Raw genomic sequence first — 25,621 nt, 5'->3', positions numbered from 1 at the left:
AGCTGGAGTCAAATTCCACCCCACTACTAATCAGCTGGGCACCCTGAATTTTTTGCATCAGTAAAATGGGATTGTAATAGCATCTACCTCTTGGATTGCGGGGGTTAAAGGAGTTAATACATAAAAAGCTAATAGAACAGTCCCTGCCATAATGAAAGTACTAAAGAGTTAGCTACTGCCATTGGAAAGTGGTTCTTCTGCTAAAAATAATAATTTATTAAAAAGTTTCAAGACCACAGGAGATAAGTTGCTTTCTACATTTCTCCGTCTTCCTTTTCCATAATCCAAATTTAGAACCACAAAAAATACTTCATATATATTTTTAATTGGTCTGCTCTTAAAAACAGTCCAGTTAAGTATGTTAGGTAAAATAATTGGGAAGGAAGCAGGCTAGTGAAGGTGATATTAGTAGGCAGGTGATGTTGTTAGCACCACACAAATCAGCTCAGTAAGGTGGGTGCCTCCAACACCTACCTGAATGCTGTTGTCAACCATCAGAAAGTATATAACTTTCCTTATCGTTCACTATTAGAGAGACATTTCAAGCCATCAAAAGGAATGAGATCTTGCCATTTGCAACGACGTGGATGGAACTGGAGGGTGTTATGCTGAGTGAAATAAGTCAATCAGAGAAAGACATGTATCACATGACCTCACTGATATGAGGAATTCTTAATCTCAGGAAAGAAACTGAGTGTTACTGGAGTGGTTGGGGGTGGGAGGGATGGGGTGGCTGGGTGACAGACATTGGGGAGGGTATGTGCTACGGTGAGTGCTGTGAATTGTGCAAGACTGTTGAATCACAGTTCTGTACTTCTGAAACAAATAACGCAACATATTTTAAGAAAAAAGAAAAAGAAGAAGATAACAGGAGAGGAAGAAAAGGGGAGTATGTCAGAGGGGGAGACGAACCATGAGAGATGATGGACTCTGAAAAACAAACTGAGGGTTCTAGAGGGGAGGGGGGTAGGGGGATGGGTTAGCCTGGTGATGGGTATTGAGGAGGGCACGTTCTGCATGGAGCACTGGGTGTTATGAACAAACAATGAATCATGGAACACTGCACCAAAAACTAATGATGTAATATATGGTGATTAACATAACAATAAAAAATAATAAAAAAAAGAAATTAAAAAAAAAAAAAAAAGAAGCTATAGTGGATAGGGTATCCTGTCAAACATGACCGAAAACAAATGTTTAAGATGTAACCTTTGCTCTTAATGTTGGCTCTTTTGTGTACCTGTTTTCTACCTGTTCCCACCTTGCTTAGAAAGGACCTGTGAGGTGTTGTCAGTGGCTGTGGACAAAGTGGACAGTGTGCTTTATCCAGTGTGCTTAATTATCTGAATATTAAGTTTAAAGTGAAAGCATAAGGAATAAGTGTTCACACTTCCTAAACAAGAAAAAAAAAGTTTTTCATGCAGTTTAGAGAAATGTCAATGGATAGAAGATAATTTCTAATTACTTTAAAGCATAATAAGGCATATGGTTACTCAATTTCTCTCTCTTTCTTTGTTTTCCATTTTCAAGCCAAACTTAACATCATGTTTTTCTTTCTTTGTTTTTTTTTTTTTAGTTTTTATTTAAATTCCAGTTGGTTGACATACATGTTTCTATTTCAATTTAAATCATTGTAGTGATCTGGTTAGCCTTCCTTGTTACATCTAACCAAGGTGAAGAACAACACTATTTAATGAGTTCTTGAACATGAACATTCTGAATGTTATAGGTCAGTTCTTGAATTTTTTTTCAGATTGTTTTGGTCTGGGGTTTGCTATGATACTACATTTTTAGATTAAAAGACATCTTTTGATTCAATTTTTTTTAAAAGAGGAAAACAAAACCGTGATGTATTATAGTTCTCTCACCAGAGAAAAAGAAACTGTACAAGGGCATTAAACTGCAGGCAAGCAGGAGTAGCAATAACATAAACTAGAACACAGAGGCCCTACCAGTTTCAGTACTCAAGCTGCCTTCTTGGCCGCTAGCACGTGTTAGTATGGGAATTAGAAAGGGTGCCCTTCTAAAGGGCAAAATAAATGTTCGTAAAAATCAAACATTTTCATCAAGTAACTGAATCTAATCCCTCAAATGACTGAGAAGCACAGGCAGGGAGTCTTTTCCTTGCTAGGCAGAAATGACACTAGAGGCCAAAGGGGCCAGATTGAACTAGAAACTCTGCAGGCCCATATGCCAGGAGGTGAGTCAGAAAAGGTGTTATGTGCAACAGGGAATAGAAGTCACAATTCAAGCTGATGTGCAGGAATAAGGTTTTGAATCCAAAAAGAAGTAGAGGAGCAAAAAAAGCATGTTAAAATCAGGAGGGCAAGAAAAGGGTGAGCAGAGAGATTCTGACTGACTGATGATTGATTGGCTAGAATATCATTGGATGGTAGTTGTTGCTTTTGTTTACTTTTATACTTGTCGCTATAGGGATACAAACATATGCTGGGGTGGCCCTGCTTAAAGGGCCAGGACTATTACCTTTCCAGCCTTTGGTAAGGTTAGAATTTCCCTGGATTTGCAAGGTCAAGGACACATTTCTTTTAGCCCATATTCTTTCTATTACTCCCAATTTTTCTTTTACCATCACTTGACTTTTCTTTCACATGTTCAGTTCAGATAGTCTACAAGGAAAGCCCTTAAGACCTCAGGGGCTTGTAACAAAAGTATATTTCTTGCTTATGGTGAACAGGTATGGAGAAGCAGGGGCATGCAGATGGCCTTGCTTCCTAAAGCACTCAGAGATTCAATATGGCTGAAGGTCCATCACCCTGAAGCTATAGCCTCTGGAACATGAGGCCTCTACTTTGCCTCTATTGACTGCTGTGTCCAGAATTGATGCACATCGCTTCAGCTCACATGTCATTGGCCATTTCCAGTCATGTGGCTCCACTCAACTTCCAGAAGCCTATGAAATGTAGAAAACATGTGAAATATTTGGTGACTATTATTGTCTTTGCCTTAGGGAGGAAGACTAAGTGTTGTTGGGTAGAAATTATAAAGAAGTCATATGTGACAGGGTGAATCTCTTTGATGGAGCGGCTTCAAGAAGACCATCACTGAGCTGATGGTTTTACTTGCTTTAAATGGTCCAATTAGCCAATGTCCAGTTTTTAGCTAGATGCCACTTTCTATTCACTTCATTTCCCCTGATGCCTTTTTGTGATTTTTGAACTTTCCTTTTGTATACTGAGGTCAGTAATTCCAAGCACTTGCTCTAATGCACGAGGGTATAATACTTCTTCATAGTGCACAGTAGTTGTAGAGATAGAATCAGGTCTTTTTTTTTTTTTTTAAGTAGCATATTGTGACAGAATATTTGTCTGTAAATGTATATAGATTTAGAAATACCTTTCTTGAATTTTCACCTGGTCATTAGCCTTGTAGGTAATAGCCAATGATGAGGTAGATCTAGACAAAAGCATTTGCACCCTAATTATCAATTTGGTGATTCAGTAAAGAATCACATAAAGGTGACAAATGGTTTTGATGAAGAGTGGTTTTTGACCTCTTCCCCCAAATGAGTTACGGTGCTCCTAAGACCTATTATTTATAAGCAGGTTAATATTGCCCAAATGTCTCTCTTGCTGAAGATTAGAGGTAGAATTCAGGAGGCTACTGATCCAGATGGGGCTTTCTCATTCAGCAAAGGGAGAAATGTTCTGTCAGTAAGGTCAAATTTAAGTTGCTAGCTCAGGTTGAGGCACTTCAGAAGGATATTTGGGCAACCCATAGGATCTCAAAGCAAGAATTAATTGACTTTGACTCATGTACTTCACCAATAATGTGAATCAGACATAATAACTTATACTCTAATGTTCTTAATATAAAGTACTTTTTAAAAATATTTGTATCTCAACTCAGAGATTAATTTCCTTTCCCCTGATCCAGCCAGGGGTGATATTGGTATGGAAGTGTGGGGGAGAGGGAACAATAGTCATACATGTTTCTAATGACCACCCAGACTATGCTTATGGAGACTTTCTGAAAAGGAGTGTGGATATGGAGGCAAAACTTGTTATTGCTGCTATATAATCTCTGCTTTCAAAAACATTTCATTCTCTGAAGCAGAACGTAAATAAGGAGTTATAGTATGTTGTTTTGTTGTAAATACTGTAGTAGATGTTTATCCCTGTTTCCAACGGCTGAAAAGCCTCCATTATAGTGGGGTTATAAAAGAAAATTTTTTATGACTCAACATTTAAGGACTCATTGATGAAATTAATATATATGCCATTATGTTAGAATTTTCTGTGTGTGTGTATGTGTATAATTTGTATGTCTTCAATAACTTGAGGGAGAAGGAAAATATATTTAAAAAGGTCTCATCTAGAAGATATTAAGAGTTGAATGACTTATGTTTGGATTCTGAGTTTGCCACTTATCATGTCCATAATTGCTTATGTGACTGAGTAAATTATCTAACCTTTCTGAACCTGGTACCTCATTTTCAAAAAAATGGAGGAGTGTTGGGTTTCTACAATAACCACACTTCCTTAGCTTAAAAATTTGGTGCTTTCAGGATCAAAGTAAGGGATGATAATGTAATACTGAACTCCAACAGTTTTTCAAGGCCCTACCAGCCTTGGACCCAACGCCATCCCCCAAACTCCAATACAACCACAGTCACACACTCATTCATAAAGCACATTTCCATCTGTGGGAGGCTGAAAAATCCTCCACCAAAAGATGTTTACCTCAAATAGGTAGAATCTTGGAACCTATGAATGCTACCGTCTTTGGGAAAAGGGTCTTGTTACTTCAGTTAAAGATCTTAAAAAGAGATCATCCTGGATTATCCAGGTGGACCCTTAATCCAATGGCAGGTGTCCTTATGAGAGGCATACTGAAGAGAACAGACACACAGAGGAAAAAATGATGTGACAATAGAAGCAAAGATTCAAGTGGTGTAGCCACAAGCCAATGAAGCCCATTTACGCTGACAATCATCAGAAGCTAGAAGAGGAAAGGAAGGATTTTCCCCTACAGGCTCCAGAGGGAATATGGCCCTGACCTACTAGCACCTTGATTTCAGACCTCTGGCCTCCAGAACTGTGAGAAAATACATTTCTGTTGTTTTAAGCCACCAAATTTATGGTAATTTGTTACAATAACTAGCAAACCATTTCTATGTCTTTTTTTAGTTATTTCCTGCCTCTCTTCTTCCATTACCCCAATTTAGAATCCTACCTACCCTCAGTATCACTTTTTCAGTTAAAATCTTTGATTATTCCTACCCCTCATAATAAGGATTAATCTTGCCTTCCCCCTTTTCCGACGGTATTTTATTTGTATCTGTTAAAAGACTTCTAATATTCCACTATTTACCTTTTTATCCTGCCTCAGTGCTTACTTGATTACTGGAATAGAGTCAGCATTTCATAAATATTTCCTGTGTAAATATGGGACCATGACCCATTAATGCTGGAATAGGGCCATTTTTTTTGAGTAATTACACATAGTGCTAGTGCCTAACCTCCCAAATATCTGGCTTCTTACTTGGAAATTGCTTTACAGATTCTGTGTCTTAAAATGGGGAAAGGGAAGGCTTAATGGAATAAGAGTGACAGGAAAAGAGAGAAAGTTAAAGAACAACTTTAATACTATAGTTACATTAATATCTCATTAATTAACTAAAAGTCTCTAAAATCATAATCGTCACATTATTTTTACTTATTTACATCATACCTTGTTCATAAAAAAAGGGTCTGGCCTATATACTGTATGATTCCAACTATGTGACATTCCAGACAAGGCAAAGCTAAAGGGACAATAAAAAGATCAGTGGTTGCCAGGGCTTAGGGGTTGGGGGGAGAACAGGGGAAGCACAGAGGACTTTTAGGCTAGTGAAAATAATCTGTCTGATACTACACTGATGGATATGTCATTATGCATCTGTCTAAATCCTTGAAATGTACAACACTAAGGGTGAACTCTTATGTACTCTATGGGCTTTGGGTGATGATAATGTGTCAATGTGGGTTCATGATTGTATGTAATGTACCACTTTGGTGGGGGATGTTAATAATGGGGGACTCTATGCATGTGTGGGGCAGAAGGTATATGGGAAATATCTATACCTTACATTCAGTTTGGCTGTGACCTAAAGCTGCTCTAAAAAATAATTAATAGTAATAATAATAAAGAGGGGAGATGTAAGGAGATGTGAAATATTAGGGAATATATCTTCAGTAGCAAAATTTGAGGCACCAGAATGAGTCAGTCAGTGGTAGATCTCCTTGAGCCCTTTAGTCAGTTCACAGAGGCCATTGTCTAATACTGGGTCTGTAGGATGGTATGTGGGATGGTCTTAGGTGCAAGGATCCGAGGCTTCATGTTTTCTAATGCTATGGAGAAAACACAAACAACACTCCTTTTAGTAAAGTTTCAAACAGGAAAATATTTTTTTAAAGATATTATTTATTTATTTGAGAGAGAGAGAGAACAAGTGGTGGGGAGGGGCAGAGTTTGGAAACAGAGAGCTGAGCCGGGAGCCTGACGCAGGGATCCATCCCAGGACCCTGAGACCATGACCTGCGCTGAGCCGAAGGCAGACAGTTAACCTACTGAGCCACCCAGGCAACTCATACAGCAACATATTTTTTGAAAGCAAGGTACTTTGCTTCTCTGAAACTGGATTTCATCATCTAGAAAAGGAAGGGTTGATGCACCTATCTGAGGAGGCTGCCCACCCTAAATCCTTTTTTTAAAACATGGCTCTCATTGCCTTGTTATGGTTGTACTAGAACACTCCATCTCCCTGACTACCTCTAAGTAAAACAGGAGTGAGACACTATTAGGCCACCCAAATGTTAATTTTTGTCATGTGGAAATTACTCATTGTATGGTTATGCTGAAGCAGAGTTCTGCCTGTCTTAAAACTATACCCATGATGCATGTCACTTATTGCTTATGCTTAAAAACCTCTTCTAAAAATCACTTTTTTAAAAATGGTGCCTAATTATCTTTTTCCAGAGAGGAAAATGATGTTTATAGCTTCAGCTTTAGGAATTATATTTAGAAAAAAAGAAAAAAAAAGATCAAAGTGTTTTGGAAAGAAGAAAGCTTGTTTCTTACCTTTAAAAAATATCCCACCTGAGACACACATTTAAAAATATATTTAATTCTCAAAGGAAGCTTTTGAAAAAACATAAGCAAATGAAGGAGTGTGCTTAGAGGAGAAATTGTGTTTCAGTGCACTAGTTTCCTCCTGAGAGCTACAATATATATATTTTAAAAGGATAATAGCGATAAAAAAAGAGTAGGTACAAAGGACAATGATGGTCATGTGGATTGTCTGACTTTATTTACACAGAGACGATGTTGTTTAAGATGTACTTCAAGTGCTGACCCCAGATAGATGCCATCAGGGACTGGAGTTAGTGCTTTCTGGGAAAATCCTCATTCTCAGGCCTGGAACATAGGAATAAGACTCCTAGATAATTTGAGCTTCTCCAGATATGCCATCATGGAGGAACTATATAAACTCAAGTTACTTTCTAAGTCATTTAATTGTTTAGCAAAATTCTTTGCTAGAGTGAAAAATACTCTGTGCAAAGACCTGTTCTAGATTCTGTAGAAGTTAGAAAGATGAGTTATACTGGATTATACAAGGGCGAGGGAAGGAGCAAAGTGGGAGAGAGAAAATGGGGAGGGACAGAAATTAATGGAGATCAGTGTGAGACATGTGATATAAGTCTGGATCAGGCAGAGCCTAGGGAGCTTGAGGTTCCAAATTAAGAGACTGGCATATTAGAGGTGAGGCCTCTCAATTATGTCTTTGGGAACTTTATTTTGAGTTCCATTCTGGAATCAGGGAAGAGAGAGAGTATTTGAAATATTTCCCCAAATAAATGACATGGATTCAGAAGGTGTCACTAAGATGGATTCAACCCCTTGGCAGTTATTCAACAATCTGAAGGTAAAGGATGCCTAGAAGGGGAGAAACCTGACATTCTTGGAGTACATACTCTCTGCCAGACACTTTTAATCTGTTATCTCATTTAACTCCAAAACAAATCCATGAGATATATGTTGTTTTCTGCATTTTAAAGATGAAGAATATGAGACACAGAATGATTAAATAAGTTAACCAATGCCCCACTGCTGGAGTAGTAGAGACAGGATTCCATATTCTTTCTATCCCTATCATGAAAATTTCCAGAGATGCATAATCAAACTTTGTTGTTGTTGTTTAAATTCATGGCTAGATTAATGTATTCAACGTGACTGTAGTTTCATTATGCCTCTGCCAGGGGCAGCCTAGGGCCTCTGATCTGTAGGTGGTGTTCTTTAATTAGTGTCTCTATGGAATGGGGAAGTGCCTGCCCTTCATTCCTTTGTTTAACAAATATCTACTGGGCTGCTTTTGTATGCCAGGCAAATAAATATTCAAGTGTTGTAGACATATACATCAGTGAACAAAACTCATAAAATATCTGTTCTCACAGAGCTTACATTCTATTTAGGGGGAGACAGGAAATAAATACAAAGCACAAAAAAGAAGTAAAGTGTATACCGTGTTAAAAATTAACAAATGTTATGGAAAAATGAAAAAAACAAACCCCACAGGATAAGGGAGTTCTGGAGTAGTAGGAGTGAGGATGGGGATCATGGTGTATGGGTAGGTGTCATTTAGAAGGTGAAAAGTGAGCAGAAGCATGAAGCACGTAAGGGATTTAATAAAGCTGAAGTCAGAAATAAAGGGACCTTAACGTTCAAAGAATCCAGACATGTAACATGTCTGGATTCTTTGAACGTTAAGGAGGCCAGTATGGCTGGAGCAGAGGGAGTGAAGAAGAAAATAGGATAAGATAAGGTCAGTTGGACTGGGGAGGGACAGATCATGAAAGACGTTCCAGGTCATTATGTGGGCATTGGCTTTTACTCTGCGTTAAATGGGGAGGTGATACAGAATTTTTAGAAAATATGTGATATAACTTTAGATTTTAGAAGATTATTCTCTCCTGTGTTGATAAAGTATGTCAGAAGGGGGTGGGGTAAGGTTGAAGTAGGAAGTAGTTGACTTTCAATAAAGGGGTGAGAGATGTCAGTGGCTCAGACCAGGGTGGGGATAGTAGAAGGAGGGAAACTGATTGGATTCTGGGTATGTCATAGATATCAATTAAACAGGTTTTTTTAAAATTTTTTTAAAGATTTTATTTATTTTGAGAGAGCGAGAGGGAGAGAGTGAGCATGAACAGGGGGGAGGGGCAAACGGGAGAAGCAGACTCCTCACAGAGCAGGGAGCCCGATGTGGGGCTCCTCCCAGGACCCTGAGATCATGACCTGAGCTGACAGCAGATGCTTAACTGACTGAGCCACCCAGGAGCCCCTAATTCAACAGGTTTGAGATGGATTTCATACATGGATTTGAGAGAAAAAGAGGGCTTTAGAATGACTCCAGAATTTTTTACCTGAACAAACTAGAAGACTGAAATTATCATTAAATAAAAAGAAAAGGCTGCAGAATGATGACTGGGAGGAAAGGCTAGGAGTTTTTTGTTTGTTTTCTTAAACTGGTTGAGTTTGAGATACTTATTAGATTTATATATTATTAGTTGTCTATTGATGCATGACAAATCACCACAAACTTAACAGCTTAAAATAACACCCATATTATTATTTCACATTTCTCTAGGTCAGAAGTCCAGATGGGTTCTCTGCTCAGGCTTTCACAAAGCCAAAATCAGAGCTCATTCAAACTGGGCTCGTAGCTGTAGGTTCTGGGAGAGAATCCACTTCCAGGTTCATTCAGGTTGCTGGCAAAATTCAGTTCCTTGTGGTCCTAAGACTGAGCTCCCTATACCCTTGCTGGGCTTTTATCAGAGTAGTCACTCTCTAGTCATTGTTCATGGTTCCTCCATCTTCAAAGACAGTAACATTCTATCAAATCCTTTTCTTGCCTCAAATCCCTCTGACTTCCTCTTCTGCTGCCACCTTGGGAAAGCTCTCTGCTTTTAAAGATCTATTGTGATTAGGTTAGGCAATTTTTCTTTTTATAATACAAGAACATAGTTATTAGAGGAGTAATGGGGGAAGTAGGAGAAGATGAAAGGGTGACGGTTATGGGAGTCTCACTACCATTACATCCAAGTTATAGATGTTGAATAATTAGTTAGATATATGAGCCTGGAGTTTAGGGACAAGATGTCAGCTAGATTTGGAAGTTTATGTTTAAAGTCTTGATTTCTGTCTTCCCTACAACCTCCTTAAGAAGTTGGGAGTGAGTTGCTAAGTAACACTCAGCCATAGGTACAGATGAAGCTATTGATACAAGGTCAGACATTTCTATTACCTAAAAATTACCTAAAAGAAACATTTCAGTGACTCACTTCATTGGGTGGATCTGATTGGAATGTCTTGCTTGTCATGATATGGACTTTTCTGCCTAGAATGTTGGGTTGCATTATTTATAAAAAAAAAATCTACTTCAACCTCAATGGCAGACTGTGGCAGCTCCCTGAATTGTTCATTTGTTCAATCCTAAATGGTGCCCAATGTTTTCACCAACTTTAAATAGGTCTATGTCAAAGAAAAATTGCATTCAATATTTTTTTATTCCAAGAAATCTAATGCTAAAATTCAGCACCCATAGGAGCAGAAACCAAGCTGCTCTGTGTGAGATATATTGAGCATGTCCTCTGGATGGAATAGTAAGTAGTTAGGAAGAAAGCACTAGGACTTTTATCACTCATCATCTGGTGAATTAATTAACCTGAGGCTTGACTAATGGGAAGCTATTTTGCTGTTAAGGGTGATTAATTAACAAATTCTCCTACTTAGGAATTAGTGCTTATATATGCACATACGCATATATATGTATATTAATATATCAGTGTGTGTATATATATTGCACTATTAGGCATGATTATTTAAAATAGTATTTTCAGGTTGTTTTAAAATAGTGTAAATGATTTAAAATAAAAGCAAAGGAATTGCCTCTTCCTGGAACTTTCAGAAGCTAATGAATAGTCCCCATGGTCATATTAAATTGACATCCAACAGAAAAGGAAATAGAGCCAGGTGACTCTTCTTGTCAAAATCATTAGCTTAATGGTAGAGGACACAGGACAAATGAACTATAGAAGCAATTGTGAGCCATACTTTTGTCATATGACAAACTCTCCATCTAAGCAATGGGAACTAGGTGGGTGGGGATAAGAAGGGGGAGGGTATTATGGATAGCTGCCAGATCATTTCTGTTATGTTTAGTTCAGCCTGAATTAGGAAGAAAGAAAAAAATGAAGAATGTCTTGTGCTCTAGGATGAATAAATATTGTTGAATCAGATGTTAAGATTGTCTTTAAGAAACTTAATAGCATCCAGAAATCCAAAGGAGGGAGATTACTTAGATGATAATGAATCTGAAATTTGTATTCAAGAAAAGCAAATTATTTGGCCTGAGGGGAAATGTGGGGGTTTGAGGCTCAAGGGGGAGAAACAGCTATTTCCTAACATTCAAAGCATTGTCCTGATAAAGGAAGAAAGTATTTGTTCAGCATTACATTAAAAAGTAGGGCTAGAATTAATGATTGGAAATTATGAGCATCTAAAACATTTGAGATCAACGTAAGAATGGTCTAAGAAAAAACAAGCAGAAATCTTTTACTTGAATTATTTAAGTAAAAGCTAAGACACCACTGGTGAGAAATGTTGGTACTTTGTTCTTTATAAACTAGGTGATCTTTCGTCCTGATCTGACTCTAAGATTCTATGAGCCTATAAAGTAAGCTAGTTTTATAATAGACTTGATTTCATTACATGTGAAAATTCAAGTTCTAAAGTAGTAAGGGTTACTGTGTTAGTAGTTAAAAATTACTACCAAAGTGTTTTTTTTTTAACGTCTATTATCTATCATCTATCATGATATCCATGTGAGAGTCTGCTAATTTTTCTCCCAAAACCTATTCTCCCTTTTTCTCAACGAAATAGATGGCTACCCAGAATAAAGACTTCACTTTGCAGCTTCCTTTATCAGGATTGAACAAAAATATGGCCAATATATTGCAAGCAAAAGTGACATGTGGCAATTTTCCTAAAGCTTTCTAAGAGACAGCTGCATCCACCTCTGTCATCCCCGCCCCCTTTATCTCGTCCTCCTTCCTGCTGACATGATGTCTGCCGATGAAGAGAACCTGTTGGATCCTGAGTTGTTTGGAATATGGAGAGAATCCCTAATGAGGAAATTAAAGAGTAGTGTTAAGTGTTAAGACTTAAGTGTTCTAACTACACATACACAGGTAACTATATGAGGTGATGGATATGTTAATTAGCTTGTTTGTGATGAACATTTTACAGTGTATATGTGTATCACATCATCAAGTTATACACCTTAAAAATATACAATTTTAATTGTCAATTATACCTCAATAAAATTGGGGGGGGAGGAGCCTGAATCTCATAGAACTTTATGAAGCAAAACTCAATGCCCGTATCCAGACTTTTTCATGAGAGAGAAATAAATGATTTTTAATACTACTGCCATTTTTGTCCATGACAGTTAAAACTTAATTCTATACTGATATATAACTGTATAATAGACCTACTGCTATTCCTATAGCAATTCCTAATTGATAATTGGAATTCATCATAAATGGTAAAGACATTGCAAAAAGAGTTATATATATTTCTTAAATGTTACTTTTAATTTTTTAAAATTTACACTATGTTTAAGCTTGTAAATAATCTAAAAATTGTAATTTTGTAATTTATTTGCTTTTTTCAGAAAGCAATGTTAGCTATGTAACAATCGTATCTGGCATCTTCAACATTCACAATATGGACACATTTCCTTAGAAAATCTACCATTTGAGGCACCCGGGTGGCTAAGTCGTCAAGCGTCTGCCTTCGGCTCAGGTCATGGTCCCAGGGTCCTGGGATCGAGCCCTGCATTGGGCTCCCTGCCGGGCCAGGAGCCTGCTTCTCCCTCTCCCACTCCTTTGCTTGTGTTCCCTCTCTAGCTGTCTCTCTCTCTGTCAAATAAATAAATAAAATCTTAAAAAGGAAAGAAAAGAAAATCTACCATTTATCCAGAAATTGAATCAACATTATAGTATTCCTGGGATCTCAAGAACACTCTGGGGAGAGGTGAAACAGACTCAACCATATATATTAATACATGCTCTACAGACATTCCTCATGGGATTCTGCAACCCTGATTTAGTGACTTTCTAGCTATTCAGATAGGACTATTTAGAGTTTATATCTTTGTGGGAAGAAATATCCCATGTTACAGTAAATTTATTATAAAATATTAGGAAGAAATAATATTTCTTTAATAAACATCCTATTGATATCTCCTATAGATATGAAATGTTTTATGTAATTGATATAACATAGGCAATCAACCATGGCAAGCTTTCTAGCACCGTCCTTTAAATGAACTTTACATAAGCCCGAGAAAATATCTCAGATAAAAAAAAAAAATGTGTATTTTATAGGTTCAGACATGTTTAAGTAGATTCCAAGGCTCATTCTCTAGAAAATCACTAGGATGTCTCTTTAGGACCCATATTCTGCCTTCCTTATAGAAAAGTCATGTAATCATTTGCAGTTTAGATTAAATATGAGTTAACATAGGCTAGAAATTAATTTCATTTTCTCAAGAATTCCCTAAACATACTAAATTTCATTAAAAGCATTTACACTTTACTCTAATTTTATTTTATTAATATGTATATGAACATAATGGACTAGATGTTATAAAGCAAACCTAGATAAACTTTTCCTTTCAAGATCGTTATTGAACATTGGAGTAGGCCTGCATTAGCGGGGATACCTCGAGGAGGGTTTTTGTTGTTGTTGTTGTTGTTGTTTTTGTTTATGTAGTCTCCACGCCCAACATGGGGCTCGAACTCATAACGCTGAGACCAAGAGGTGCACATTCTACTGACTGAGCTAGCCAAGTGCCCCAGAGGAGATGTTTTTAAAACACATGAACCCAGCTCCCACACATGACTTGCTGAATCAACACCACACTTGTATACTAATAAACTTCCTTTTTCTCAAAGAATGGAATCTCCAAATTTTAGCTGGTCACATGGCTCTCCAGAATGAAAACTTCACTCTGCAGCCTCCTTTGTAGCTAACTTTGGCCATGCAATGTCTTCATGCAGATGGACCCACCAGGATGTGGAATCAATCTTCATGGCTTCCAATTAGCCTGAATTTAGGTGCTGACCAAAATCCTCCCCTTTGGGACACTGACAGGTCTTGGGACACCCTCGATTACTGCAAGCTATTAAAAAATACAAATAAAATTACCCTTCAAAACAAGCTTACGTAGAGCAAAACATCAAGCTGGCTTTCTCAGTAGAAGTTTTTAAAAGCATATTACGAAGTAAAACCACAACTAGAAACCTCCAATAAAGGCATATAAGGCTCAACTGGGTTTTTTATTTTATTTTTGTATGAAAAGGGAACAATGACAAAAATAAAATGCAATATTAGGAGTTTGTCTGAAAGTGCATCTTACCAGCTTGCACTGATCTCTTTACAGAGTCGGCCCTACCTTGTTGTCCCCTGTACTAACAGGCTAATAGGAGAACTGGTTTGCCTGTAGCCCAGTGAGCCCTAGGTATGACAGGGTCTTAAATCGGAGGGAATCAGAGATGTTCATTCTATAGAAATCACTGGCAAAAGAAAAAGGAATGAAAATATTTCTAAATATATCTCAACAGTGAAAACAAATGATTTTTTTTCCTTTTACTTAACTACAGATTTCAATTACTCAGAGTTAATTTTGCAACCATGCTGCAACTGAAATAGTTATCCAGCACATATTTGACCTGGTACATATGTAACTGCACTAATTTGACCTTGGAAATAAAATTAATATATATGTTACCTTGTACAAAAAACAAGGGATGTTTCTCTTATAAATAAGAGAATGATCTGTGGAATGATCTGAATTTACAGTAGACGATAGAGAAGTACTGTATTATATATAATACCTCATGGTTTCTATTTAAGGAAAACCTAACAGGACATTGAAATATTCAGATCTATATTTGGACTTGCATAGTCAAAATAGAATGTTCAAGAATTAAAGAGTAATACCAAAGTAATTAATGACAACCATGTATATATGTATGCATATATTAATGAACTTAGCCCTGGACTTTCAAGTTATCAAGTTAATACTATGGCTAATTTATAACTCTCTCCTTGATTAAATTCCCACTAAAATTTTATTCTTATGGTTTATTGATGTAGTATATAAATATATTAATAATAGTGCAACCTGTAGTTAGTAGAGAGTAATCATTGCTGTCTTTTTAAGAGAGAAAGCATTTGGAGAGCCAGACAGTTAAGTTTGCTTCTGTGATATTCTCTGGTGTTTGAGTAACAAAGGGACACCAAGAATTTTCTGAACAAGAATGATTTTTACTGGTATACACATGTATCACTGAGCCCCCTCCTCACTCCAGTCAAGAAAATCTACCACTTCTTTGTCCTGATATAAGGTGTTCAGGGAGATGAGTGATTCTTTGTAAGTGAATTATAGCAGGATAAATGGGAGACTTCCTTTGAAACATAAGAATATGAATAGGAAATTTTTTGTTAGTGTTGTAGGAGAATGCTCTGGTTTGAGTATTCTGTGGTTATCTTGCAACCTTCTGTCAAGTAGAACATTTGTTCTAGTCATACTGAAGTGAAACAACGGGTAGAGGAATCATTATCTTATGGTCAGACAAACTGAAGATACCTCACAGTTTCTCAGCTTTGGCACCATTGACATTTTTGGCCAAGTTTTTCTTTGTTGTGGGTACTGTCCTGGTCATTATAAGATGTTTGGCAGCACCACTGGCCTCCAGCCACTATATATGCTAGTAGCATTCACCCCCCAGTATGACAACCAAAAAATGTCTCAGAACATTGCCAAATGTCCCCTGGGGCGAGGGTATAATTGCCCCTGATTCAGAACCACCTAGTTACCTAATGACCAAAGTCACTGGATTTTCAGAAAAGGAATTGGCTGAGTCTGTAACCGCATGTGATGAAGTGAGTATAATTTATGAGATTTAAAAAAAAAAACTATTGATATAAAAATAAACTAATCCTTTTCAAACGCTTAGTAACATTTTTGGTTGTACACTCATTAGGAGGTGCTTTATCTTGTATATTTTCAATTATTAAAAGCATAGCAGAATAGCTCACATTACACCATTGTTAGTATCAGAGATTAGTGGGATTTCTTGTTAAGAAAGAAAATAAAAGATAAGATTGTACTTAGTGCACATAAATGGTAAGATGTTAGGGAGTGTCATTAGAATAGAATAAATAGTGGCATTAGAATAAAAATGAGTACAACTGCTAAGGTATTTAAATCTTGCTTAATGGTGTCAAAGTTGGAGCAAATATTAACAGACAAAATCGAATTTATAAAATCATATATAAAGAAGAGAGCTGAAACACTGGGGCAATGTTCATTCCTTCCTGTATATATTTTGTCACCAAATTCTTAAAATATAAACATCCTGATGATAGGGTCTTATTTAGCTTTATCTTATTAATCTTAAGATACCTACTATTTTATGTGGCTCAAAATACGTAGTTATTAAATATTTGTTGAATTAATGAATTTCGATATTCCAAATTATCTCTTCCTATTTATTTACACTGTTTTAGTTTCATTTGCAAATATATCTTGCTAGGAATATTGCTATCTTTCTACATAGTTTTTTTTTTTTTTTTTTGCTTCTAATTTCATTCTTCACCATACTACAGCCAAAGACTTTTTTTTAAACTCATTTTGGATCATGTAATTTCCTTGATTTAAACTCATAACTGACTCACTATCACTGAAGGAAATCCTAAGACCTTTGGCAGTAAGCATATTTAAAATTTTAATCTAACCCCTGCCTACCATTGCTACCTCATCTCCCATACTCACCCGTATGCTCAGATACTCAGCCATGCTGTCTCCCTGGCAGTTCTTGGAAGGAGTCAGGCTTTCTTGCATCTCTTTGACTGTGTTCATGCAATTCCCTCAACCTGGATTATTCTCTGCCTCTTGACTGATTATCACTTGATTCTTAGTCAACAGGTCATCTCTTCTGCCTGGAGTGTCCTAGCCGAACAGAGTCTTTCACTACACTTTGTTTTAATATATACTCCCTTTTAGTACTTTTCTTCTGCAGTCTTCCTAACAACTTTTTAAGACCTACACTAAAATGTTATTATGTTGTATTATAACTGTCCATAAGTCAGGTTTGGCTGGAGTTTAATCTTTCCTTGTGTTTTACTTTGAGAACATGCAGGTGGTGAAAAAGTTTATTCTGATGCCTCTCCGGGGGCCTTCTCTAGTACTTTCACAGCCATAGACCTCCCTGCAGCTGCCAACAACCCATGGAAGATTCATGACACCCATACCATAAGACTCTCCCTCCCCTGCCCCACCATTCTCTTACTTTTCCAGCCCCACTGGAGTCCTTATGGTTTTCTCAGACCCATGCACCAAACACTGGAGAGCAGGAGTGGAATGACAAATTCTAAGGCCATACAAGGGTTCAAATCCTGGCTCTGTTATTTACTCACTATGTGATAATGAAGAAATAATCATCTGTAAAGTATGAATAATAATGGATTCATCTCGCAAGGTTGTTGTGGAAATAATATAACTAGAATATGTAAAGAGGTTAATTAGAACCTGGTACATATTGAGTGTGCCATCATTATTTGCTATTCTTTTATAAAAAGATGTTATTTAAGAGCAAGCTAGCTCAGAAGGGTGAAAAGAACAGTTTGGTAGAGAGCATAGTACAGTGATTTGCAGAGGCTCAGAACTGAGCCATTTAAGTTCACAACAGCTCTATCACCTTGAATAGTGATTTAAACTCTCTGTGCCTCAGTTTCTTAATGTACTAAATGAAGATTATTACTCCTATGATCATTGGTTTTTTTAAGGATTAAATGAGTTATTACATATAAAATATTTAGAATTGGTAAGAAGTTAGCTAATTTATTGTTAATAATAACTTAGCTGGGAAGGCATTTCCATACTCATACCTATTCAAAAATTTGTCTCCACTGCCATTCCATTCAATATTTCTGTTGCTTCAAACTCTGGCATTCCCACACATTTAAAGTTCCTCCATATCTCTTCTGGTATCTAGAGAGCTTGAGTAGCACTTCACACTTAAGTCAGATGAGTTCTAGAGGAGAATGGCCTTCCCTCCATGAGCAAAGGTGATTTGATTCCTCCAAATTTAGTTCAGTTTCCCCACCACAGAGAGCTATGGGCTGGTGTTTACCGGGGGTCACCAACAAGGAAGCAAATCTTGAAAATCTAAATTTGAAATTTCCTTAGAGTCAACCTGGCCAACTGTATCCCCTGTTGAGGAAGGAGTATGTTTCCTATTAACTTCAATCTGGTCCAGGCCCTTTAGAAATGTTTGACATCCCTACCAACATCATTTCACCATGTTTAAACCAACTTAACATTCTCTTGTTCCACCTAAAACCCAGGTAATTAAACAAGAAGAAAAAGAAAAAAAAAAAAAAAAAACAGAACTCACTAATTATGAAAAGTTGTGTTCTTTCTTTTGAGCTGAATGGAGCCAGTAGACAGTAAATAAGTTTAGTTCTAGAATCTTCCTCAGAAGGTGATGGTGAGGGAGTTGGCCAATTCATTTTACCAACTTCTGTTTGCATGCATTCTGTTGAAGAGAGAGGGAAAGTTGAGGTAAATAAGATGAAGAATAATGGGTAAAGAGAAAATAGAATTCTGAGTTAAATTTGGGCTTTCTATTAGAAAGCATACAGAGACATAGAATTTTAAATTTACTATTTATAAAATAAGCATGATATGAACTTTTGTCTTCCCTCAAAAGTTTTCAAATGAAAAGTTGAATACAAATTGATTATTATTTCTAAACTAAGGGATAACCTGAGCATTTGTTTTGTGCATCCCATAATATATTTGACAAGCATTGCTTCCTTTATATGAAAGCAAATTTTAATAACTGTATTTTCAAATTTAATGTAGTTTATCTCAAAAAGATAAATTATTCTTTTAGAAGTACTTCTTCCAATAATATGATTTGAAAAGGGCAATTTATCCCATTTTGAAGTGGTAACATCATAAATTGGCAGTTATCATTATATAGCAATTGATTACTTTAAAGCACATAAATGCATAATTCATGCATTGTGGCCCACTAATTAAAGGACTAAGTGACCATATAGATAATACTTAGATGTAGACAGATTTCAAATATTGCCCAAAATGTTTCGATCATGCTAATTCACTTCAGGCAACAGAGACTAAATTTCTTCTATTTGCTTTGCCTTCACCTACCTCTTCTTCGTCTGGGAGCAGAGTCATGTGCCCAGAGGTTAATTATACCCACACCTTGTGATCAGTAATGTTTTCATAAATATAATTAAAAAAAGACTGAGAGACTTAGAGAGCTTTTTGTATTTCCATGGTGATGTACACAAACAAGTAAAAAATGTGCTCCCCTGAATGTGTGATTAGCACAACCCTGATGGAGTCTGTGTCGGTATTTCCAAAAGTTTGCTCAGAGCATTCATGGTGGGTTCACGCAGGTGACACAGAAATGCCCCAATAAACTGACTTTAATACAGAAGAGAACTGCAACTATTGAGAACTTGCCCTGCCTGTTTTACTGTTGGAGATAAAAATCATACACTTATTGTTGTTCCTCTAATAAATATTTCAGACCCTTTTATGAATAATTAGCACAGATGCAATCCCCTTCTAATGGCACAAGGTGAAGTAAAGGAAACATAAAATGCATTTTAAGTTCTGCGTCTTTCCCTACCACACCGCTGGAATCCTCGTCTATCCACACAATAGATTAACTACCCTCTGTGCATACTATATTTTGCTCAGCCCTTAATATTCTGAAGCGGGGCTGAAGCAGTCGTTATCTGTGGCGGTTCCTGGGTGATTTTCAAGCCCAGCACTACCCACCCAAGTGGCAGTGACATGGGCTTTCACTGAAGCCTTATTACTCTTAAAAGAGCAATTTGGTTGGTCGCACGGCTATTAGGATCACACGGCAGCCTGAAAGCTGTCAGTACAACAGCTTCTCATCTTTTTCACACAATCCTGACATCTTTTCTCTTTTCTGCTGGACACAGACATGACTGTTTTTATCATTTTCAATCAAGCTCACCCAGCACACTGAGGAATATATTCCCACTGAAAGCAAAGTGAAGATCAGAAATTATTTTCTAGCTCCTGGAGCTGGAGCAGAGCTGACTGCGTGCTGAGAGGAGCCGGATCCGTGAGAAATGTAGCTTGGCTCAGGGCTACATCAGGGAGCTGCTATTTCAGCTGTTAAAGATGGCAAAACAACACCTACCTCAGGTTTCTCAATGATAATGCTGTTTTAATAACCGGGAGGGAAGAGGATGTGAGAGATTTTGTGAAATTAACTTGTGGCAATGGTATCATTTGAGAAAGTGGGGAAAATTACTAGACTTGAACTTTTCTTCGTTTTGATGCTCTTTTTCTCTGGACCAACTCTGAGCAAGCTGACTCGGACCCCCTGGAAAGGAAAACCTTGGAAAGGGGGTAAGTGATGAAAGTTTTGTGTTAAAGATCTAAATGGAGTTAGCAGGGCTGATCAGTGGCAACTTGAGGACAGCTGAAGGTAGAGCAACTGCATCTGCTGGAAATCAGGTTTTTATTTCAGGAAAGACGTTCTGTGCTGTAGGTGGCTAGGATAAGAGTTTTTTTCTCTGTTATTGATATAAATATATATTTTTTTGCAATTTTTGGTTTTCCGGGCTATCAAAGCTTTATAAGGATTGTTTCCAGCAGGGAGTATATAGGGCCAGATGCATGGTGCTCTGGTGCAAGCATATGTGTGGTATCCTTAGGAGGCTGCATTATTTTTAAAAAAAGAAATGGGTCCTGAATATGTTAGATCCCTGAATTTTTTTGGCAGATTTTGTGAACCGGTCAGAGGGATGCCTGAGGAGGGGCATGTGATGAAATGCAGTGCCACCAACACTAATTTTCTGGCTGACTCTATCAGTGTTGATGTGTTAATAAAGATAAATTGCATTAACTTTATTGAAAACAAAATCTGCTGAACAAGAACAAGTCTTTCGGTACTTTGGAGAATGGAAATCCATTTTCTTCTGCTGTTGAGAAATTATGATGAGATGAGGGAGAATTTATGGTACTTTGACCCTGCCTTTTTGTAAAGTTCTGTTGATTCTGCTTTTCCTGAATGCCATTTGTTTATACTAAACACAAGTTATCAGAGTGTCTGTTCTGTGAATGTTATAAGCCAAGAAGATGCTGCAGAAATATCCCATAAAAGACTTTCTGAACTGTGTTTGCATGTTTGGGGAAAAATCTTGCGGGGAGATATCAGAGGATTTTGCTCTGTAGGAGCATTTCTTTCACCTAACATTTTTCTCTCAGCTCTGGAAATGTTTCTGGGTTTCCCCACCTTTGCTTTACTGTCAACAATATGATGTGAGGTTAAGGAAGCATGAACATTAACAAGAAATTTTAATAATTTATTACATCTCAGCAGGATTTTCTAAATACAGGAGCCCCTTCAGTTTGATCTTTCTGTTTCTCCTTTTGTTGCATTAAAGATATTACAAATCTTCCACCTCTAGTACCTCTGAGGGAAAAGTTCCAACAGGCACTTAGCTTAGATGGTTGGTGCAGATACACTCCTGAGGAGTGGAGCTGCAAATTATCTTTGGGCATTGTAAATTATATCACCACATTACTGTATTTCCTCGTGTTATCAGTGTGTGTGTGTGTGTGTGTGTGTGTGTGTGTGTGTGTGTGTGTGTGTGTGTGTGTGTGTGTGTGTGTGTGTGTGTGTGTGTGTGTGGTGTGGGGGTTCTTGCTAACTGCAAGCTGTTATTTATATTAACCCGCATGGCAGCTTTTTGGTGGCTTGGGATCTAGAGATGTATGGTGTTATCGACTCCAGGGGATGTCAGAAGTGTTAACTTGTACTTCCTATCAATTTTTTCAAAGACAGTCTGTACCTCTAGCATGTAAAAGTGCCATTTCCTGTGATAAACTTTAGCAGTCAACTTGGGAGCTCTAGCTACCCAGGGAGAAAGTTAGATGGCTGCAAGGCTTGGGAAAAATTGTTAACCTAGTCAGAAAGGTTTATTTCAAAATATTTGCATGTGTTCATAAGCATTTATTCATCCCACACAGCTTTAAATACAGATGCATTGGATTGCATTTGTAAATCAGGTCTGAAATGTTTCGTCTTTGAACATATGACTACTTTTTCCAATGTGCTCTAACTAGCTCAGCTAGAAATTTGCTAGCTCTGCTGTATGATGATGATATGACTCAGTCAAGTTCAGGAATAGGCAATCATGGCAACATATTTCATTTATCATTAAAAGGGTTTTGTGTATTTTAGCAAGGTCGGGCCAGTTACTAGAAAACTTTAAACGTGTTGACCATTCTTTAAAATTATTTTCTTTTCAGTGCCTCTTTTTGTCACTGTAGATGCATTGCATAAATATTTTCCACAGATTCTGAGTTCCTGCACAGTAGCTTTACCTTGATATGCATATGTACATGTTGTAAATATTTATTTATTCATGAGCTTGGCTATTGATGGCTGTGTGTTATCATTTGATGGGTTGTAAAATTCTGTTACTTTTCCCTTGGCATATTATGGAGTCTTTTGAAACATATTTTTACAATTTTTCAACATTATTTTCCTTTTCAGGAAATAGGGACCTTTATTATTTTGTAGAATACTTACCAGAAGTATATGTATTTATGGGGTAGGCTGAAGGAGGAGAATGAGGATTCTTAAATAAAACACTATGGCCAGAGGCAAAGAGGATCAAGGTTCAAAACACAAAATAAATTTTAAAGAAGGTGATTTTAACTACTTTTAAAAAGAATTGCTTCATATCAATGATTGATTGAAGCTTATCTGCTTTAGAGAAAGATCTTTAAAACTGGTGCTCTTTTTTCAAAAATCCTGGAAAAAGTAATAATAACAAAACAACAGAGTTTTCTTCTGAAAAAAAATTTTTTTGAACTCACATTGACTATGTGCATTTGTCTTAATCTGATTGAGCAGCTGTCAACCTCCATATGGCAACCTGCCCACGCTGACAATTTCCATTTTTGTTGTATTAGCAGGAACCACCATTCTGAGAGAGGGGGTTACTGGGGCAGGGCCAGGGAGTAGTAGCTTCAGAGATCGGTGGATAGCTGTGGCCTGTGAGGGGTGGTACAAACAGCACAAAAATAGGCAGCTCAAAACACATATCTACAAGCTGACTTGTTAGAACATTTGGGAAAAATGCCGATCATTGTTGGCTACCAAGGGATTTTTAAGCTCATCAATGAACATGAATCTCAAATATAGGTTAATAGGCCAGCAAGTTTTCCCTCAGGCACATGCTTTTCTATTTAATCACAATATATGAACTCCTTAAGGGAAGGCAGGTGTCTCATCTGATTAGTTCAGAGCATAGCATAAGTGATCATAAGTTTGCATTCATGATAAACTAACCAGAAATCCTAACTACAGTGCTGACATCATCCTCAGTAGGATTAAAAGACCTAATTATTTTGCATTCAATTACTCTCACTGGGAAGACAGTCTAAAAGATGTAAAGAGCTCCATTCCAATGACCATAACTTTACAGAGAAGTTTACATTGTAGAGAGTCAATATATGTAACAAAAAGAGAATTTAAATATGTCTTTTTTAAAAAAAAATTCTGCTATTGGAATTTAGAATTTAAGCCAAGTTTTAACATTTATATTTACTATTAAAGGTGAAAATTGGAGATAAGTAAGTATAAATTGAAAAATAAGTGCAAAAGGTATAAATGGGTAAAGCTAGCTCCAACTTGAGTCAAAACATTAAACACCTGGTAGAACACAAACACTGACCAATCAGAACAACCCTGATCAAACTATGGGGGAGGGCCAATCCTGACTGCAATTAATGCCCCATCCACTCTTCCACTTGACCTTGACTGCATTTGACTCTCCCATAAGTATTTGTTGAGTTCAGTCAAGCTTCTCAGCTATGACATAGGAATTAGACTATGTCAATAGGGCATAAAACTTGTGATGATTCAAAAGATTCTTTCACAAAACACTCATACTTGCTTTCTCTTGTAAATAATGGCAGTCAGTTGCCTGTGTTTGTCTTTACTAAACAAAGAAAACCTCTCTGGCAGTTATGATCCCCCTCTCTGTGAAGGGTTAGAATGTATTATAAGCATATACTGTGGCATTATATCAACTCATGGTACATTGAAGCACATTGATATGGGGATATTTTGAATGCCATTTTAGATTTTTTGTAGTTATTTGCATGATCCTGCATAATATATTGGCAATTATTTAGGGATTTGGGGCAATGTGCTGAAGTTTTTTGACCTTAAAAGTTTTTTTGTTTTGTTTTGTTTTGTTTTGTTTAATCTTAACTATGTGCTGCTGTCTACCACCTGCAAGACCATTTTTATGATATTGCCTCTGACATCTTTCCCAGTTATATGAACTGGTAAGAAAATCTACTTCAAGCAAATACCTCACACAATTCGGTAGCTCACATTATGTAAGAAATAAAGGTTTTCATTTATAAAATTTGCATACTGTTGGTTTGCTCTTTCACAAACACTAGAACAGGTTTTCTGGTTTGAAGAAACAGAAACAGAACATTTAGTCTTTGGAGTTTTTCTTGGAATGCCCCTCTACAACTACACTAGCCCTGACTGCCAGATCAAAGACCCCTCAACCACATACCAAAAATAATATTCCATCTTTTAAATGACTAGGGCATTTTATTTAGATCAGAGGACAGTTTCAGTTTTTACAATACTTTATTGTTGCATGTCTCTGTGTTTTACCACTTTATAAGTTATTTGAAGAGAAATTTTGTCTTTGATTCATATTAGCAGGCAATCCTACATGTAATAGATGCCCAATAATTTGATGAATAAGCAGAGTATATGAGATATTAGACTGGTAATAAAATATTCTATGACTATAGTGTGAATTATACATTTATTACTTTTAACTATGTGCTATATCTTACCTTTCTAATGTTGGGAAATCATTTTTATCACTACCCTTTTACTACATCATTTAAATTTCAGTTTTAATTATAGAAAAATATGAATGTATTTATAGTATTATAAAACAGAAAATTCTGGCAGACTCACGTAGAAAGTAGTGCAGTAAGGAAAAAAGAAAGCAACGTTGTTGTTCAAAAGTAATTTATAATGTGAGACTGAATCTGGAAACCGAACTATATGAATATTCATGGAAATGTAGAGTGTTTTTTGCACTGTGTATAATCACCACTTCTGTTTTTCATTTGTTTAAATTATTTAATCTCCATCTGTATGCAATAAATAGATTTAATACCTCATCTTTCCTACAACTGAAGAGTAAATTCCAAAGCCAAGTCTGAAATGAGTATTTTTTTTTTGCTACATGTTCAAAAGATTATCAGAGTATTTTTTAGTTATAGAAATTAAGGAGGAGTATGCTTAACAACTTGATGAAGATTTGTTGTAAAATTTGCTCATGTTCTCTGGCTGGTATTATTTGAAAAATAGCATTTATAAATTCAGCAAAATGCATGTGAGATTTTGGTAAGAAAAACATG

The 25,621-nt window shown here is 36.7% G+C and overlaps 1 protein-coding gene across 9 annotated transcripts in view; it reads left to right on the top strand.

Annotated features, from left to right (window-relative positions):
- Positions 1-25,621, top strand: part of ROBO2 (roundabout guidance receptor 2) — a 1,647,790-nt gene that overhangs the window by 338,687 nt on the left and 1,283,482 nt on the right. The window contains exon 1 of one of the 9 annotated variants that reach the window (XM_035727385.1): positions 20,133-20,551. The exons of the other annotated variants lie outside the window; for them this stretch is intronic. Within the exon in view, the coding sequence (XP_035583278.1) occupies positions 20,422-20,551 (130 nt within the window). The 5' untranslated portion in view covers positions 20,133-20,421. Of the gene's footprint in view, positions 1-20,132; positions 20,552-25,621 lie in introns of those variants that run through there. 9 annotated transcript variants of the gene reach the window in all.

This window comes from Zalophus californianus, chromosome 1 (assembly GCF_009762305.2).
Source record: "Zalophus californianus isolate mZalCal1 chromosome 1, mZalCal1.pri.v2, whole genome shotgun sequence".
NCBI lineage: Eukaryota > Metazoa > Chordata > Mammalia > Carnivora > Otariidae > Zalophus > Zalophus californianus.
The sequence above is the reverse complement of the archived record's forward strand: the minus strand, read 5'-3'. Positions and strand labels throughout refer to the sequence as shown.